The sequence below is a fragment of the Octopus bimaculoides genome, chromosome 2 (assembly GCF_046866305.1).
Source record: "Octopus bimaculoides isolate indiv1 chromosome 2, ASM4686630v1, whole genome shotgun sequence".
Lineage (NCBI taxonomy): Eukaryota > Metazoa > Mollusca > Cephalopoda > Octopoda > Octopodidae > Octopus > Octopus bimaculoides.
Window position 1 is genome coordinate 109,477,952 of NC_142929.1, and position 19,245 is coordinate 109,497,196.

The window sequence follows — 19,245 nt, forward strand, 5'->3', positions numbered from 1 at the left end:
AAGAAAAGGCAATCTTGATCTCCAACTTAACACAGAGATTGTGTTAGAACACAGAATACTGCACTATTTACCTTGACAGGATCTCTTATATGGATTTGTGGTGCATAAAAGCACTCATAATTATATTGTTGGCAGATAAGAACCGTCTGCTATGGCCACCAGAACTGCCTGATCACTTGATTTTGTCCCACTATGGACTCTTCAGCAACATAGCAACCACATCTTCTGTCAATGATTTTTAGAATATCAGTGTCTATTCCGGCATTGGTGTTGCAAATAGCCAGCAGGCTTATTTACAAATAACAGCAACAGAAGCAGAATAAATATCAAAAAGCAATACTGATCTCCATCTTAATGCCGAGGTTGTGTTAGATCACAGAATACTGTGCAATTTACCTTGACAGGATTTCTTATATGGACTCATGGTACATAAAAGCACTCAAAATTATATCATTAACAGATGAAAAATGTCTGCTACAGTTACTGGTACTTCCAGATCATGTGACTATGCCCTGCTACAGGCTTCTCAGTGACAGATATCTGACAGCGAAATAACAGCAGAATCTCCTGTCAATGATATATAGAATATCAGTGTCTATTCAGGCATTAGTGCCACAAATAGTCAGTGGGCTTACTAAAAATAATCAATAACAGAAGCAGTATTAATATCAAAAGGTAATCTTGATCTCCAACTTAATGTGGAGGTTGTGTTAAGACACAGAATACTGCACTATTTATCTTCAGAGGATCTCTCAATATAGACTCATGGTGCATAAATGCATTTGCAATTATAGCGTTGACAGACAATATAATTACAAGTGCTTTTACACACCATAATTCCATAAGAGATCCTCTGAAGGTAAATAGTGCAGTATTCTGTGTTTTAACACAACTTCCACGTTAAGCTGGAGATCAAGATTGCCTTTTGGTAATAATATTGCTGCTGTTGCTATTATTTCATAAAAGAAAAATTTTGTCTGTTGATCCTCATTATTAAATACTAGAAAAAAAAGAATAATCAATAAATGATTGTACACAAAAAAATGGAAATCTTAGACATATCAACTATCCAGACATTAACATTAAAACAATTTTCTCAAATCTTCAAATTATAATATATATGCATACAATAAATATTTACATATTCTTATAGAAACAAAGATTTTAAGCTGACTACCACCATTTTACAAAACACATGATTAATGGGCATCTTTTACTTGTTTCAATCATAGGACTATGACTATTGCTGGGGTGCAGCCCTGAAGGATTTTAGTTGAACAAATCAATTCCAGTACTCATTTTTTAAAAACTCTGGTACTTACTCAATTAGTCTCTTTTGTTATGGGGACATAAACAAACAAGCACCAGTTGTCAAGTGTGTGTGAGTGGGAGGGAGACACAAACACAAAGACACACTGAAGGGCCTTCAGTTTCTGTCTACCAAATCCACCCATAAGGCATTGATTGGCTGGCCTGGGCCAACTATAGTAGAAGATATTCAGCCAACGTACCATGCAGTGGGACTGAGCCTGAAAGCATGTGGTTGGGAGGTAAACTTCTTACCACACAGCCATACCTGTACATATTTACAGATATTTTCATTGCAACTTGAACATCAAAGTCCTATGTTTCGAAATTAGAATTACATCAGATAAGTATTACATTCAACAATATATTGTGTTCACTACTATATTCAGCAGAATTCACATCTAAATAATATTTTCTGACATTACTAACAAAATGAAATAATAAAAAAGCTACACATATTTAAAAAAGAAAATTAATGTCTTTCCATCAACAAAGTAATATGATAATAAATTATTTGACCATTCGTGCATAATCAAAGATATCCAGCAATGAGTGGTTACCTATGACTTGAGAATGTATACAGAAATATCTGTATTAAATTCCCAATTGTTATCGTGAAATTTGTCAAATATTCAGTGGTATGACAAAACTTCTACAAATAATCCATTAGGCTAGTGTGGTAATTAGAAAGCAGGTGATATCAAAAAGATTGGCATGATTATATTTAGTTAAGAAGCTCACTTTGTAACCATGTGGTTTCCGATTTAGTCCCACTGCGTGATGCCTTAGGCAAGTGTCTTATGTCCTGGGTCAACTAATGCTTTGTGAGTGAATTTGGTAGACAGAAACTAAGAGGAATCCCAGCATGTGTGTGTGTGTGTGTATTAGCACCTCCTCCCCACTCAACAATTGGGGTTGGTTAGTTTATGCCCCCATAACTTAATGGTTTGGCAAAAAGAGACCAAGCAAAATAAGTATCAGAATAAATATGTACTGGTGTCGATTTGTTCACTAAACACTTCAAGACAGTGGCCCAGCATGGCTGCAGTCCAATGACTGAAACAAGTAAAAAAATAACGAGCATCTTAATTTTCAGAACTTTCAAACCAATACTAAAAATGGGGGGCAGGGGGATTAACAACAGGGATAAAATGAGTAATTTCTGATTTCTCATTTTCTCCTTGCCTGTTTGAAATCATTACAGTGCATCTTTAGGAGTAAAAATGGACCAGCATAGTTGTTGTTGAAGTCGAGAGAGTTTGGAACATAGGCAGATGACAGGTACATTTTGCATCCAAGAAATTTGTTCTCAACTTTGATCTGATTGTAAATGAGGTTGCTAATAGAATATCAAGATAATTTTTGGTGTTTAAAATCAATATTCTGTTCCCTGTTGGATTCCAAATCAGTTTTTTCCACACTAACATTTAATTTGATAATTTTCAATTTTAAAAAAATGTCTAAAATGGGGTAAAATTAGTAATGACTAATTTCAATAATTTCTTCTCTTTAACTGCATGTGTGTAAATATATCGGGAAGAGAGCCACCCCAATATATCATGAAGAAGCTATAGAGAATATGTTATGTTGAATTTTTTGATTTAGCCGAGTTTTGATAATTTCATATGTGCCATTTTTCCATGATCCTCTTTCATTTGATCTAGGTATTTAAAATTTTTGTTGCTTTTCTGTTCTTTCTGATGTCTAAGGATAGATATTGATGTGTATAATCTGTTTTCAAATGTAATTCTGGAGAACTGTCTTTTACATGCTCAAAAAAACAGAGATAATTTTCTGAAATAATGTTCTGAATATGTTAGTGTTTTTAATTCATTTAGAGAAGGTCATTTGCTCAGCTGATATAAGGTAGTAAAATGTTTTTTTTCTCAAAATCAAAAACGCTGAAAAAACTCCTCATTGTACCTCACCCACCTCTATTCGTTTTGGCATATATCACAGTTTTTAAAAAGTATTTTTTTCTTGCTTTTCTTACGTTTAAATAAATACTTTTTTTAATTACTTGAATTAATCATTTTAAAACAATTTCAACGAGTAATTAATTATAATTACAAAAATAGATACTTTTGCATAACACAAAACGTGATGTAGGTAAACATCAATAAATGTGCAGGGGAAGTAACTAATACAACTCATAACATGGCGGTCACAAATTCATTGTTCTTTATATTTTAAGCCCAAAATATACAGATGTGTAAAATACATAATGAACGTATTTCATATTACTTATATTAGTTGAACCTTGAGATATATAAAATTAGAAACCACATCAATGATATTTACAGGAAAACAATAACTTCTTTATATAATTTTATAAAGGGTTTTGATATATAATGAAGAGAATTTTTAACAATGCATGTACCGGACTGTATAGCTAGAGATAATTATAAGAAAACAACAATAAGTAATAAATTGTAAGAAGTGAAATGCATGTATTTCCTTTCAACTATGTTATCCATTATATTACAATGTAAGTGATTGATATACAAGTATTAACTGGTTCTTCCTTTGGTTGTTGAAAAATACTGGTTGGTTAGAGAATGTAAAAAAATAAAAAATAGAGACTAAACATATGGTAATGGATATTGAAAATCCAATCAGTAAATATATACAGATTATACAGAATATGTTATCTGCTATATAGCTGACTTGTCCAACTCATGTCAATGCAGATGATGGTGAAGAGTAAACTCAGGGGATAAAAATTGGATTTGTATAAAGAAATAATGTACAATAGCATTTTACTGTGTTTTATATTGAATTTATCCTGTGGAGATGATTTTTTGGTTGTTGCCTGAATTTCAGTAATATTTATAAAAATGCATGAAATTTTTTTGTCAAGCTATGCATTATCATGATCATTTTTCATGTCCACTTTCACTGATAGCATGGGTTTGTTGGGTTCTTGCAGTCTGAATCAGTTCTTATTAGGAGTTACTGCTCTCCAAGATATGTCTCTACCATACACTCTACTCTGGCATGGTTTCTATGGATAAATGCTTTTCATAATACCACAGAATGTACTGCATGTATTTTATCATGGTACTAGCAACAGAAATTATTTTGTCCTTAGAAAGGATCCTTTCAAATCTATGTTGTCTCTATTCATTCACCAACCACTTTTCAGGATATACTGGATACACATTTCATCATAGCACCAGGACTAGAAAACTAAAAAGTTTGATCTACTCCATGTTATCTTTTGAAGTAAATGAGACAAATAGTGGAAAGGAAGAGAGCAATAAAAGAAAGAGAACATGGGAAAGAGGGTGACAGAGATAGTATTAGATAGCTGCAAGTTGGTTGTTGGTATGGAGATTGAATGGCCTATGTGATGGGGGTAGCCAGTGTGATTAGAGAGACACAATGATAGAAGAGGGAGAAAATGTAAGTTTGTTGAATAAAATTGCAATTATACAGAAACAATGTTTACTTAAAAGAAGCTGTAAGCTATTTATGACAAAATCAAATGTGCTCTTCAAACAGGACACTCAAGAATTATTCAAATGCAGCCAACCACAATCTCCATTGCTCTAACAATTTTACTGTATTTTTTAACCCTTCAGTACCCAGATTACCCTGTCAAATGTATTGCTTATTTATTCACGTTATTTTGAATTAATCATGTATAATCTTGTAGCTTCAGGATTTCAAAGATGTGATTGTTTACTTTTAGAATGACAATGTAAGGTAGGTATGAAAGGCTGAATGTGGTTGGATTGAACATAGAACAGGTAGAATATTTGGGCCAGATATGGCTGGATTGAATGCTAAATGGTTAAACAATGGTGAAGAATCCTTGTCCATTAGTTTGGATTAGCTGTCACAACTAAGGCCAAGCTGGAGCATCATTGTATTAAATATTTTTCTTTATGTAGTGCCTACAAGTATTCCTCATTCAACTTACCTTTGATTAAGTTACTAAGAATTTACTAATTACATTTTATTGACATCCACACTAGGATGGTACTTGTTTTCTTACTTTTCTCATTTCTTAAAGACAGCAATCCATAAGGAACAGGCATTTTCCTGAAGAATCAGTATGAAAGTAATGAATCGAGTAAATAAGCCCTTTCAAAATATTTTATTCATAGAAAGGTAGTGAATGGAATACCACAGAGATCAGATGATAAAAAGTACATCTTTTGTTATATAAAACTGACATGAATAGAACACCAGGAGGAAAAAAGATAGTATAAGCTTATATCTTAGTGAATTTACTACAAAAGAAAAACACTTATCTAAGAATAAGCAGTTTTCTCAGGTCACTGCTATTCTAAAAAGGACCAAGTTTTATGTGCTTAGGACAAAAGGGTTACTAAATATGTAGAAGGAAAACGTAGTTAAAATTAATATTTTACTGAGAAACTTAGCCTCTTGATAAATAGTTGCTGAATTCAATCATTTAGAGATTTACGGTCTATTTGATAAGTAATTTATAAGGAAAGTGAATACAAGTTGACATGCATGAATGATACTGTTTAATACATGCAGAAATGATATAATTGCATTATGGATTATAATGTAGATGTATGACCAATACCGACAGAACATGCATCACTAAAGTGCTAGACCAAAAGTAAATCTGGGAGAAAGTGGTAGTGATGATTTAAGTTTGATTCTTACACCAACTGAAACTTAAATAATTAGAAATGTTAAGAGAATATTTAGATGAAATAATTTGCAAACAGAAATTAAGATACTGGACAAATGAAGTTCTAGAAACAATAACTGTTAAATCAGTGAAAGCTAGCTAGTGACATCTGAAAACTTGAATGAGCTAAAGAGATATATTATGATCTACTGGTGTGGGACGTGTCTTGGAGAAAAATTCCTTCTAGATTTCCTGTATAAAAATCAGCCAGATTTTTTTTTTCCAAGAGCCTCACAGTAAGTATCTTCCACATTCTTGAGTAAAGGAACACATTAAAGATAAATGTACACATTGTTACTCTGATCATCAACACTATGTACTCACTTTATATATATGTTTGTGCATGCGCGCACGTGTATATGTGTGTATACTTATATACACACACAGACTACTGTCTGTCTCTTTGGAGATATCTCTAATTCATTTTCAGTGTTCTAAATGTGAGTAAGCAAGTAGGTCCTTTACAATGAGAACCTGCTCTACACCAACCTCTTCCCTCATACCTTAACTACCATCTAACACACAGATGCAGATTCCTTCCTCCCTAGGTTTCTTGGTCTGTGAGCTATATGGTGACCTCAATAGTGTCAGTAACATGGAAAAAGTACCCAGTGCACACTGTAAAGTGGTTGTCATTTAACAGATCCTTGTCAAACCATCCAACTTATACCAACATAGAATGAGGATGTTAAAGAATGATGATGACACTGGATGGTTAAGTTCTAGAAAGTAGGGGTCTGATCACAACATACGTTTATGCTCACAATCAGGTTCAAGAAGTTTTTACTCCAAGTGTTGTTATATAAATTACATTCTGTATGTGTATAGATATCTACTTCTAATGCAATGTAATCATATATTTGATATTAATTTATTTGCTTCTTGTAAATGTATTGCTATACATGGTTATTGTCAGTTAAAATATACAATGACAATAAACTGAATTAAACAAATCTGTCTGCAATTGATTTATATGCAACAGAAAAGACAGGTCACAGATAATTGAAAAGGGATGAGAATATATTGTTTTTAAGAACTTCTTTAATGTGAAATGATAAGGAGGATGAAATAATAAAACTATTATGAGTTAAATGACTGAAAAATAGTAACTCTTGAAAGTCATCAGAGCATCCAAATTTCTTGATGAAAAGAAAAGCATTCATAAACTACAACCAATATCAAGAAAAATGTATTACACTAATTTTGAAAATTTATATCAAGAAGAATCCAACAAATCCAAAACAGTCACAAATTAAAAAAAAAAACTAAAATAACAATTCCATGCACTACTCAGTCTAATTTAGGACTAAAATCAGATTAATAATCCAGAAAATAAATTATGAAAAAAAGAAAGCTGGTTTTCAAAATTCATTAAAAAAAATTCATTAAAATTAAATAAATGGAAGAATGATAAATGCCTTAAGAAATTTCAAGGGAGTTTACCCAGAGTAAAATTATAAAAAACCTTGATAAGAGTATTTCTGAAATCAACTGAACATAGAAAATACAGTTATTGAAAAAAAATTCAATGGATCTATACTAGTATACTTATTCCATAGAAAAACTAGCACCAAATTCAAATAGATTTTATGCTGAATTTTATCATTGCTAACATTTGAAGTCAACAAAACCTATACAAGTTACATGAAAACTTATCACAAATGATTAATACTACACAAATGAAATAAAGAAATTCTCTCTTGTACATACACATCCAATATACAACATGCATAAATTCCCATGCACGTATATATAATGTATATACACATATATATATATAAACATACATATAAATATACACATATAAATATATATATATATATAAACATACAATATATATATATATATATATATTATTCATAGTTACTGCTCTCCTAGATGAATTGGGGGGTTAAATCTTGCTCACATGATTCATTTTAATTTGGTTTCTACAGCTAGATGCCCTTCCTAACACTAAAACCACATAGAGAGTACACTTTATTGTGGCACAAATACCATAAAAGTTGCTATGTTCTCAACAATCCATCACTTGGCCTAGAGCTTGTTGCAGTGGCTTGTGAGCCTCAACAATCCTGAGATATGACAGGCAAAGTGCAAGCTCCCAGTTGAGCCTCCCATGCCAGACTGTTCAAAAGATAGAGACTAGATCAGAGGTTTCCAACCATTTTTTGCTGATGGACTCCTATGATTCCTACTTTACTCTAGTGGATCCTCATAGCCATTTGATGTTTAAGAAATCTCATTATATTTCTATAATTGAATACTATAAGGAGTTGCATAAAAAAAATTGTTAAAATACTTTGTGTATTGTAGAAGCATAATCAATGTATTGCACATAACCTCTAACAGCAAAATCTTATATAGATCCTAGTTGAGAACAACAGAACTAAATTACTATGGACCACTTCTTCCAAGAGATAAAAGTAGGTTTGCATACGGCCAACACTCCTACCTAGAAAAAAAAAACAGAGTTACAGAAACATCAATGACAAGTCAAAATTTAACAAGAGCTGGATGAGAAAGGCCTTCCCTCAAGAAAAAAAACATAAGACACAGTGCTGCAAAATCTGAAAGGAAGACGCAAGGCCAAAAGAGCAGGGATCCAACTGCAGAATAGCAGAAAGAAGAGCTCAGAGTTAAAAACAATGGAGAAAAGTTGTTGATGGCCTATACTCTGTAGTGAATGAAAGGCTTAAGCAAATTCTTGACAAGGCTACAGGAGCCCTCTTGATCCCACATCTCTACTTCCTTGCCAACCACTTTACAAAATGTCCAGCTTAGGTGAATTCATAGTGTATGAACAGTAATAGGGATACCTTGTACCTCATTTGATTGGAGAGTCTGCAACACTATAATGTGTTCATTCACTTGTGCTACATAGCTGAGGAAGTGAATAAAACAGCAATGATTTAAGAACAAGGCTGGGTGGGTGAGAAAAGCAGTGTAATTGGGATGAAAATAATGGATAAATGGTAAGAATGAATGTTGGATGTCAATAAAAGGGGTCAAGGAAGTATAGGGGTAATGGTAGAGTGTAAAGAACACATGCGAATCTGATGTGGTCCCTTATATATGTAAGTACTGAGATTGATGAGAAAGCTAGTGTCATAAGGATGAGTGTTGGAAAGATGAGAGTCAGATAATTCTAGGGACATCCCTAGCCCTTCTGGAAGAATGATACAGTGATGAGAAAAGCTCTCCTACATTTCTTAGTTACAACAATATAGTATAGTGAGAGTGAAAAGACGAGTGAAAGGAGAATAAGCATATATATATATGCCCAGCTCTTCGAAACGCCGGTGTTAAAACGGGGGTAGCTGATGAAGTAGAATGTTCTCTATGTGGCTTGTGTGTTTTCTCGTCTACATTTTGTTTGCAATTTCCTGTACCCAGATATGCACTTATACATACAGGTGGATGTCGGTACGCACATACCTGTACGTATATATGCATATACTCATTTACTATTTGTTTATATATATATGATTTAAGAAAAATGTGGAAGAGAATGAGGAAAGCATGAGGGGAATGAAGCAAATGCTGTGGCCAGCAGAGCCAACAAGGCAGCAGACAGCCTGGCTGGTCCAGGTGATATATATATGTATGACAGAATCAAAATAAATTTGTGGTAGTTTGCATATTCTGTGAAAACAATAAATTGAAGTGTGTATTTGTAAAAATTTCTGTATTTCATATGGTGTATAAGTTATATATTTTATCAGACTTAATTCAATTGAAACCATAAAGTTACTATTAACGCTTTTTTAAAAATGACATACAGCATATGTTAAATAGAAAAACCTTAATATACATTTGTAATCTGTAAGCAGAAAGAACAGTGAAGCATTCCTAACACAACTTTTAGCAAAACACTGAATGGAGTAACACCCAACTAGGCAAGAAATGATTGACAATGGATCAGTACAGTAGCTAGGATTATAAAAGCTAAGTGGCAGTACAGTACAGTAGCTAGGGTTATAAAAGCTATGTGTCAGCAGTAATATTAAAGAGCAAGATGAGAAGTAAAATTTTAGATGAATCTAGCTAGGAAAGAAAATGAAAAGAAGTTTCCTTATGATCTGATTTGACAGGTAATTTTTTTCATATCATTTAGGCTGTAATCAGAGAGAAGTATACCCAAAACCAAAAGTATACTTGACCTCAGTTACAGCTAAAGGAAAGAGAAATAAAAGCTACTATGACATGTTGAATGCTGAGTGAGATAGTAAGGGATCACTTTATGTGGATCCAACAGAGGATACAGTATTGGTTCTACTTCATAAGTTTATTAAGGATTCAAAGGCATGAAAAACAGCAAGTCTTCTAAAGTAACCACTGAATAGTTGAAAGTCTCAAGCTATGTTGGATATATACTTGTTTCTTTCTTAATTAATCAGGTAATGCTGAAAGATGACTTGTGAACAGAGTTAGCTTCGATATGATGACATATGAATTTGTGCTAAATTGCAGGATTACGGTTGTTATATTTCAAGTGCAACATCTGCAAATGCTAAACAAATACAAATCTTAAAAATTTTTTTAACCAGGAAAAGCCTTTTGACAAGTTTCCTTGCTCTGTAGTTTGATGAATGCTGAGGTATCCACCGTCATTCTAGTTCTTAAAAACCTATAACACAATACTTAAGGGTTGGTTGTGCTTATAAACTTTTATGAGCTAATCAGCTGGTTCTTGTATTAAAATCTGTTGGGTTGCAATAAAAGTTCCAAACTTAGATGTAAGATCTAGAATCCAAAAGCTAAAAGGTCAACATTGCTAAGACCAAAGTGCTAATTAATAACAGAAAGTACAAAATCTCAATGACTTTTAGGAAGTTGACATGCTTGAGATGTAGAGAGGAAGTACATAGAAATTTGTTACTGTGTACTCAGTGCAAACAATGGATATACAAAAGGTGCAGTTGGATCTTTAGCAGGCTGCACAGAACCAGAATTTCAGATGTGTCAATACACTGAAGCAGTCAGTAGTGGGAGCACACATAAAAAGAAAATCTAAGGGAGCAAATGCACTGATATAACAATGTAATGCAAATAAATGAGTGAGTGCTAAATTAATGCTCTCTGTGTGTGTGTGTGTGTGTCATAGCAGTGGAGGAAGGAAAAAGTAAACCAGGAAAGATATAAAAAGAACTAGTGAGCTCTCTGGACACTGGACCTCGCAGAAAAGGTGATAGAAGACCAAAATGACTGATGATGTGTTGACTACAGACATTCCAACTCACAGCAACATGGAGAAGCGGATATTAAAGATGAAGTACTGTTCTGTCTTAAATGTGAAATACAATCAATAAATTTAAATACATTTGATGGATACTTGTTATTTAATAATAAGCATAAATTATAGTTTTGAGTCAGAGCTTAATAAGCTATCAAGTAAAAATTCACAAGAGAGCTATGGATTTTTAATGTTTGAAATACAAGTTGTTTAATTCCTGATCAAGAAGATTTATGATCGAAGGAGTTTAGCTGCAAATGTACTATTTTTAGAGGCAATGTATCCATTACATACTAAAGTATGTAATGTGTGATTTGAAGAAAATTTGGCTACTATTTCTGGTAGATTGCACGACTACATGAAAGTACATATTATTCCTTAGTGCTTATGTATGTGTATGAAAAGACATTAAGCAAAGTAACTTAATAATATACATGTGTATTTAAAACAAATACCTATTGTGTCAGTATTATACATGATAGTAACATTACACTGCTTTTAGTATAGGGTATACAAGATATCATCTGACCAGCTTTAATTGCTGCAGTTTCTTTTGAAGCAAAATAATAGGAACTTGGCACCATCTCAGTCAATATGCTTTCTGAATATACCAACTTTGGCTGCACTGAAGTAGCTCGAAAGGAATTTACTATAAACAGAATATTCAGAAGAATATTAGAACAAAACTAGTTTTAATATTTCCTATATGTGGTAAATTTTCCTGGTTTTGAATAGGTTGACTAACTACAAATCTAGATATTTGCATACATTCCTGGAGTATTTTATGAATGCAGCCATGACTATGTAGTTAAGAGGCTTGCTTTGAAAACATGCAGTCTGAGTTCAATCACACAACACAGAACACTGAGTGTCTTCTAAGGCCTCAAGCCAAACAAAGCCTTGTGAGAGGATTGGTAGAACAAAATACATATATACATACATACAAAGAAACATATCTCTCTCTCTCTCTATATATATATATATATTGAATGTGTGTGTGTGTGTATCTTTGATAGTGAGGCTTGTTTACAAGTATCACATGATGTTTGACATCATGTGATATTTGTAAACAAGTGTCACTACAAAAGAAGAGATGTTTAGTTTCAATCATGCATGAAAAACATGCCTAGTCATAGGGAAAAATTACCTTGTTTGGAAACAGGTGAGAGTTGGTGACAAGAAAGGCATCAGGTCATAGAAAATTTGCTTCATCTGATCCATGCTTGTATGGAACAGGAGACTTAAAATGACAATGACAATATGGGTCAGTGCTTGTGTTTATGTCATGTTATTTTATGTCCTGTGACTTAGCTGTTCAACAAATAATAGAGATGAATAAAATAAATGCAAGACTGAAATAAGTACTGGGGTCAATATGATTGACTTAACACCTGAAGTCAATGTTCTTGCATGGCTGCAATCCAAAGGCTGAAACCAGTAAATTAATATGTTTTAGGACATAATACCCATTTTGATTTAATTTAAGATAACAACGTATCCAGGCTTGCCTTATATTATCATCTTTTGAAAGAAGTCAGCCTCAGAATTATAAACCAAATAATAAATTTCAGTTTTCTACCACTGAAGAGGTCTGTCCTTTTCCCACAAATATGAAGCAGAAACTTTTCAGCCTCTTACTAAAAGCATTGCACAACACCATTTAATAATAGATTTTAAGTGACAAAAACAAAATGGATGTAGGTATAAATATTTGACATGCATTATGTAAATAATTAATCAATCACTAACTACTAGAAATGCTTTGTGTGTTTTTTCAAGATACACACTCAACAGCATCAGAAACATCAACTCATCCAACAAAAAGTTGTTTACCTTATTGACATCTGAGAAGAATAACGAGTACACTTAGGCACTAAAACTGTTTATTTCTCTTAGAGAACCACACAGTTTAACAGTCATCTTCTATGAATAGTGTGTATGTACTGACATGTCTATATGTATTAGTATAAGTATGTTATTATTCTAATTTTTACATTTTATACACACATGTACACATATCTATAATAGTTATTCTATTACATTTTTCTCTTCTTTTAACTTGCAATGTAATCTATGTTTGTGAACTTTATATATAATCACACTGAAGTGGGAATGTTAGCCTATGAGTGAAGGGGTCATAAACAAGGTAACTTAAATAATTAACAAAAGATAATTGTTATGTACAAGAAATATCCAATATAATAAATATATAGTAAAACTGAGTTACTTTTTCCACAAGAGAAAAATCAACCTTCTATGAAAATGTATTTTATTAATACATAAATTGCTGAAATTGCATTTTAAAATTTATACAACTATAACTGGTAAAATATACTTGATAAGATGTTGGATTGCAATACAAAGAATCATATAAGAATGATTTCTTTTCTTCATATGAATTATAGCTCAGTACAAAGTAAACTAGATACTGTGTGCATTAGGGGCAAAGTAAGAAAAATAAATATCAACTAATAATAACTTATAATCTAGAATAGAACTTTTTATGAAAAAAATTATTGGTCACAACATATCAGAAGTTACAGCTAATACTTAGGATAGTTTGAATGAGGTACAAACATTTTTAAAGAAAAAAAAATCACACTACCATGTGATTACAAATTATTCATACTATTCTCTGATTATACAGCTACATCTATTTTGTTGTGTTTATAGTTGAAAAACAGTTAATACACCATTTGAAAGAGGAGTACATGGAAGGACATATAAATGCAGCAATAGAAACTCCCAACAAATCATTAAAAAAAGGTCTTCATTATACAGAAAAATGAATTTAACTCTTAAAAAGAGGATAAACCTTGTTTAGAAATGAGCAAAGGTGTAGCAAAGTAGAAGGGATATAAAATTTCCTGATTTACAATGTTTGTTAATTAAGGAGGGGTTTCTAAAGTGGTTTTTACCTTGGGTGCTAAGAACCCTTGCTACACCCAAAAGGTGAGGGGGAGAAGAGAGGAGTATAGGCTGGATATGGTGTGCATAGTTGCTAATTTTTATTTATGGGCTAGTTAGAAAATAAAGTTAGATATTTTTGTGACCACTTAAGCTCCAAGAACCCAGTGTTCAAGTCAGATTCTTATAACACGAGGTGAATGAAACAAAACTATTCTTTTGGATAAACTGCTGATCTATTGCAAATAACTTTCCCAGAGAAGGTATAATATCTATTTCCAGTTTGCAAAACTGTTGTGTGTTAAATTGATTACCTTCCTAGATATACATAATGCCTGCAGCATGATATATTCTGACAAACCAAGAACCATCCATCTATCCAGTTTCTCTGTTCTCTATTCCTGGAAGGGTCATGGGGGTAGGAGTCCTCAGGCACCTCCTTCATAGGGTCTAATCAGAAGTAACCATCATTACATTTTCTTGATGGACTCCCAAGTGTGGCCAACTGAGATTATGGATATTATCCAACTATCTCATTCTTGGTCAACCTCTAGGTCTCCAGCTGGTTGGCCTAACTTGAAGAATTTGTCTTGTGATCCTTTCCTGCAACATTCTAATCATATGTCTGTAGTACCAGCTCAAACTGGAGAAACTCTGATCTCCAAACCATGCACTCTGTTGAGTAACATTACTCCAGAGATCCTTTAGAGAAAGCCCATTTTGGTTGCTTGTGTTTGCAATCATACTCTTCTTGTCATTACCTAACACTCATGACCATGAGTGATAGGCATGGAAACCAAACTGAAACGGTAGTCTGATATTTTATCCTCTTCACCAAGATAAAGCAGATTACTCACTAACTGGACAGCTACAAGCACCATTTCATATAAAAGAGTTTGGTACAAGGTAAAATACACAGCAATATAATACTGGTTCCACAAGCCTGAAAAAGGCCATGTTTATGAAAAATAAATTTCAAACAGAAAATTAAATTTGTCCTTTCGAATATTAATTTGTCAACGACATTACATATTTTTAGCTGAAATATTTGTCATCTACAGCCAAAAAATATTTCAAAAATGCTTTTAAGTAGTATAGAGTTAGTTGTTGTTTAAATATAGTCTTTTGTATTTAGCAACAAATTAAATAAACTTTAGCCGTTTAATAACAAAAAGTAGAGAAGAAATGGTTTGTAGTTAAGCTTAATGTCTAGTTTAGATTTGTCTGGACTAGTAAACTCTAAACTGTACACCAACTTAAAATTGGTACAGTTTCTGTTTCATGGATGAACAGATATTGGAAACGGTACCAAATTTTAGAACAGTTACTTCAGAAACTATTGTAATCATGAATTTGCAAAAACTATACAACCCATGGAGCAACAAATGTGAAAAATATATTTATTTTAATGAATAATGTTTTTAACTTTGCAATAACTACCAGGAATTTCATTTAAGCATACTCAGAAAGAATATTTTGTTCCTTGAAGAAAAAAAAATGTAGATGAGTGGTCTATGTCGAAAAGGCTGAAACAATGCACACATCAGCTATGTCGCATATAAATCTGTGTTGCTAAAAGCTTTGTTGGAAACCACAGAGCAAAAGAAGCACTCTCATCATGCTAAATAATATAGAAACTGAAAATGGTTTTGTTACCAGAGCATTCTGAGAGGAAATAAATTCATCTTAACAATTCATTTAAATAAAATAAATGTTCAAGATGAGTTGAAGAAGCATGCAGTGTTTTATGAAATGAATGAAGAAAATAAATGGTTAGTAGTTAGAATACTAAATCAATCGATATTGTGGCTAGAGAAAGAAATGGTAATGCTATTTATAAAGAAAATCAAGTTTAACTGATAATTCGGGAGGGGAAAAAAAAACACTTTTAAGTAGCCATGTGCACTGGCAAGTTGCAGGTATATTCTACTGTAATTACAGTTAGCAGTTGCTAGGATACGAAGTAATTCAGTCCAGCCTTACATGTTATTGTTCAATCTATGGAAGTAAAATTATAAACAATAGCTTATCACGAATGGGTCCACGAATTTTGAATAGGAAACTATCTATGAACATTATGTTGTTTTAAATACCGCCGCTAGATTTTGATCAACAAGTTTACCAATCCCAACGGCACAACTATTAAGTCAGCCTTTAAATTTATATATATGAATTTTAAAAAAAGACTGTAGCATCTTGTATACTTTTTTTAAGTTGGTACCGCTTACCTATTAAAGTCTGTCTGAGTACATGAACATTTTCCAGTATCTTTTCACAGTGTTCTTGGGCAACACCCATTCCTTGCAGCTGGTGGAGTTGAAGCTGACATACCTGTCGAGAAGATACATTGTTCATATAGCAACATTATAAAAGAACAAAAACAAACGACCATAAGTTATGCACATCAATCGAACGTGGTCTAAAAATTAAAAAAAAACATAAAATGTTCATATATACAACGTTAGAGAGAAAAGCTACTTCTATTCCGCTACACAACACTACTAGCAGGAAGTGAGAGTAACTACTTATTCAATGGCACATGCACTATTGCATCCCAAATCGTATAAAAAGAAAGATCACTGTCAATGAAAATCGAAGTATAGTAAATAGAGTAGAGACAGACGCAAGGAATAAATAAACTTGTGTAAATCGTCGGCAATGTCCTTGGGACCTCTCTGCAGTAAAGCTAGATTCGGAAATGTTGCAGATAGCCGCTTAATGGTTACTACTACATCGTAGTAGTAAGTGGAGGGTCTCCCCACCTCTCCAGTCTCCAGTATACAATACTGGCACATAGCGAGAACAGAGAGAGAGAAAGAGAAAAAGAGATTGCGACGACAACAGAGCGACTGGTTGGGTGGGGTGTGATGGAGTATTTACCGAATGAGACACTTTCATCGAAGCTTCAATGTGGAATTACCAACACCACGGATCAATAAACACACACACATACACAAATATGTGCGTGCGCGCGCGTATGTTTAGATCGCGATTCGTAATAGGCTACTTTAAAATCGAGTGAAATCTTGGAGAAAACATAGCAGTTATGTTGTAAGACATTGATCAATACGAGGGGGGAAAAAATCGAACACCAATGCCGGTCAACAATGTTTTTATTGGAAGTTAAATTGTTTCTCTGCTACTTACGACTTCGTGCTGAATAAGAACCTTAAGTAAATAATGTTGATATAATAATGACTTCGAATTTAATAAATAGGTAGAACGAGATATGAAAGGGGGGAGGAGAGAGAGAAAAAAAAGATAATGTACTAACTACAGATAGAGAGTAAGAGACACATCTATAATGTAACAGGCATCAATTCCACCATAGCTGCACAGATTACGAGAATCAAGCTAGACTGATGGTTCTAAAGGAACAGATCGGTTCGTTTCTTACAGATTGACACAATAGAAAAGTATATCATAACTAAAGATTGCCACATTACTTCAATGGTGTATTATGTTTCAGGCTAGCACCAACACAAGTAAAAAAATGTCAGTATTTAGAAGCGCTATAACGACTCGCGTTATGCTATTCAGGTCCAGATGTTTTGTTACCTTCTTAAGGTTCTTTCTCAGAAGTTCCATGATGTTGATTACAGAAGTCACTAGATTTATAAATTCGAATAAAAATATACTTTATTAGTTTCGCTAGAGTCGACGTAAATGAAAATATTTCGCAGGGCTGGTGAAAGCAGCGACGAAAGGGTTCGGTGTCAGCAATAAAAGGGGATAACAAGACATAGGAACTAGTAAGATTGTTGTGGCGCCTCCTCTGACCCTAGCAGCCGTCACACATATATATCGCCAGCTTATTATTTTTTCATTAGAAACTACTAAGAAATCTTTTTCTATTGAACAAACATTTACACATCTATCCAGAGATACACTTGCTGTACTTACAGACTGCAGCGTTTTAAATCCATAAGCTTCAAAAGTATCCGCGTATTGCTTGCACATAAACGTTTCAAGCCATCTTTCCACGGGCCCGGGCATAATTTATTTTTTTTTATTTGCCAGAAGAATCGTTTGGCGGGGGAAGATAAACCCCCGCTCTGGTTATTTATTTATATTCTTAATGTTTTTTGTTGAATTTTTTTTAAGTAAGGCTTAAGTTCGGCCCTCCAGTTTTGTTGGCCAGACCTTCATTCCGTGAGCTTAACATAATGGCTGCCTGTCACGTGACTCCAGTTTTCTCCACCTATTTCTGTCCCTTCACACCTCCCCTTCCTCACACTACCATATCTCCACTCCTCTATATCTATCACTACATTCTTCTCACCACTCCTTCTCTCCCGTTTAGAGTGCACTATTAACAAACGTTATCAACCTTTCCCCTTACGGTCCTTTACCTTTTTATGTTACCTCTCTTTCTAGTTCCTCCCTCTTCTTCTCTACCTCAACCTCATATACTTCTTATCCTTGATTAATTCCTGCGCTGTTTTACAGATTCGCTAAATGTATTACTTACTTTTCCATCTCACTCACTCTCTACACTAAAATTCTCCGTCAATATCTATTTGACAATTCTTCTCTCTCCTCGTCTCTCTTTCCCTCAATACTCTATCATTCCCTTACTACTTCTCTCTCTTTCTCTCTCACCCTCTCCGATTGTTATTTTTCTTTTCGCCGTTTCCCTTATTGACCTCCTTCTTTCTTACCTTTCACTCCTCCTCTCTTGACTTCTACATCACATTCTTTCTACTCTTGTCCATAATCGCTCACTCTATATACATTCTCTTTTTGTTGTTGTTCCTTTTTGCTCTTGTCTAAGTCAAGTTTCTTGCTAGAGAAACAGTTAAAAAGCAAGAGACTGACCGATCGGAGCAGGGAAAAAAAAAGAAAAAAACCTTCATACTTCTACGGCATTTTCCTCTCCAACTGTTCGATAGAGTTACCAGAAGCTAAGTCCGTCAGCACAGCGAGGCCTGCTGTTACCTAATTTTATTTTTATACTGACTGACATCTTTTTTTTTTTTTTTTTCATGTTTTTGATTTTTTCTCAACAACAATCTTTTAAACTGCTTTTGATTATATTTTCTCTATATATTTAATTGGGGCTTTTTTTTTTACCCCTTCAGTTGGCAGTTGCTAACTATCGGAGTAGGCTGATCCTAACACTTTT

The 19,245-nt window shown here is 33.4% G+C and overlaps 1 protein-coding gene across 1 annotated transcript in view; it reads right to left on the reverse strand.

Annotated features, from left to right (window-relative positions):
* The window catches only part of LOC106876266 (uncharacterized), a 53,830-nt gene extending 35,496 nt beyond the window's left edge, over positions 1-18,334 (reverse strand). Inside the window, exons 1-2 of the mRNA XM_089347481.1 lie at positions 18,024-18,334; positions 16,349-16,451 (exon numbers count right to left, since the gene is read on the reverse strand). Coding sequence (XP_089203607.1) covers positions 16,349-16,451; positions 18,024-18,116 — 196 coding nt within the window. The 5' untranslated portion in view covers positions 18,117-18,334. The remainder of the gene's footprint in view (positions 1-16,348; positions 16,452-18,023) is intronic.
* Between the last annotated feature and the right edge of the window lie 911 nt (positions 18,335-19,245).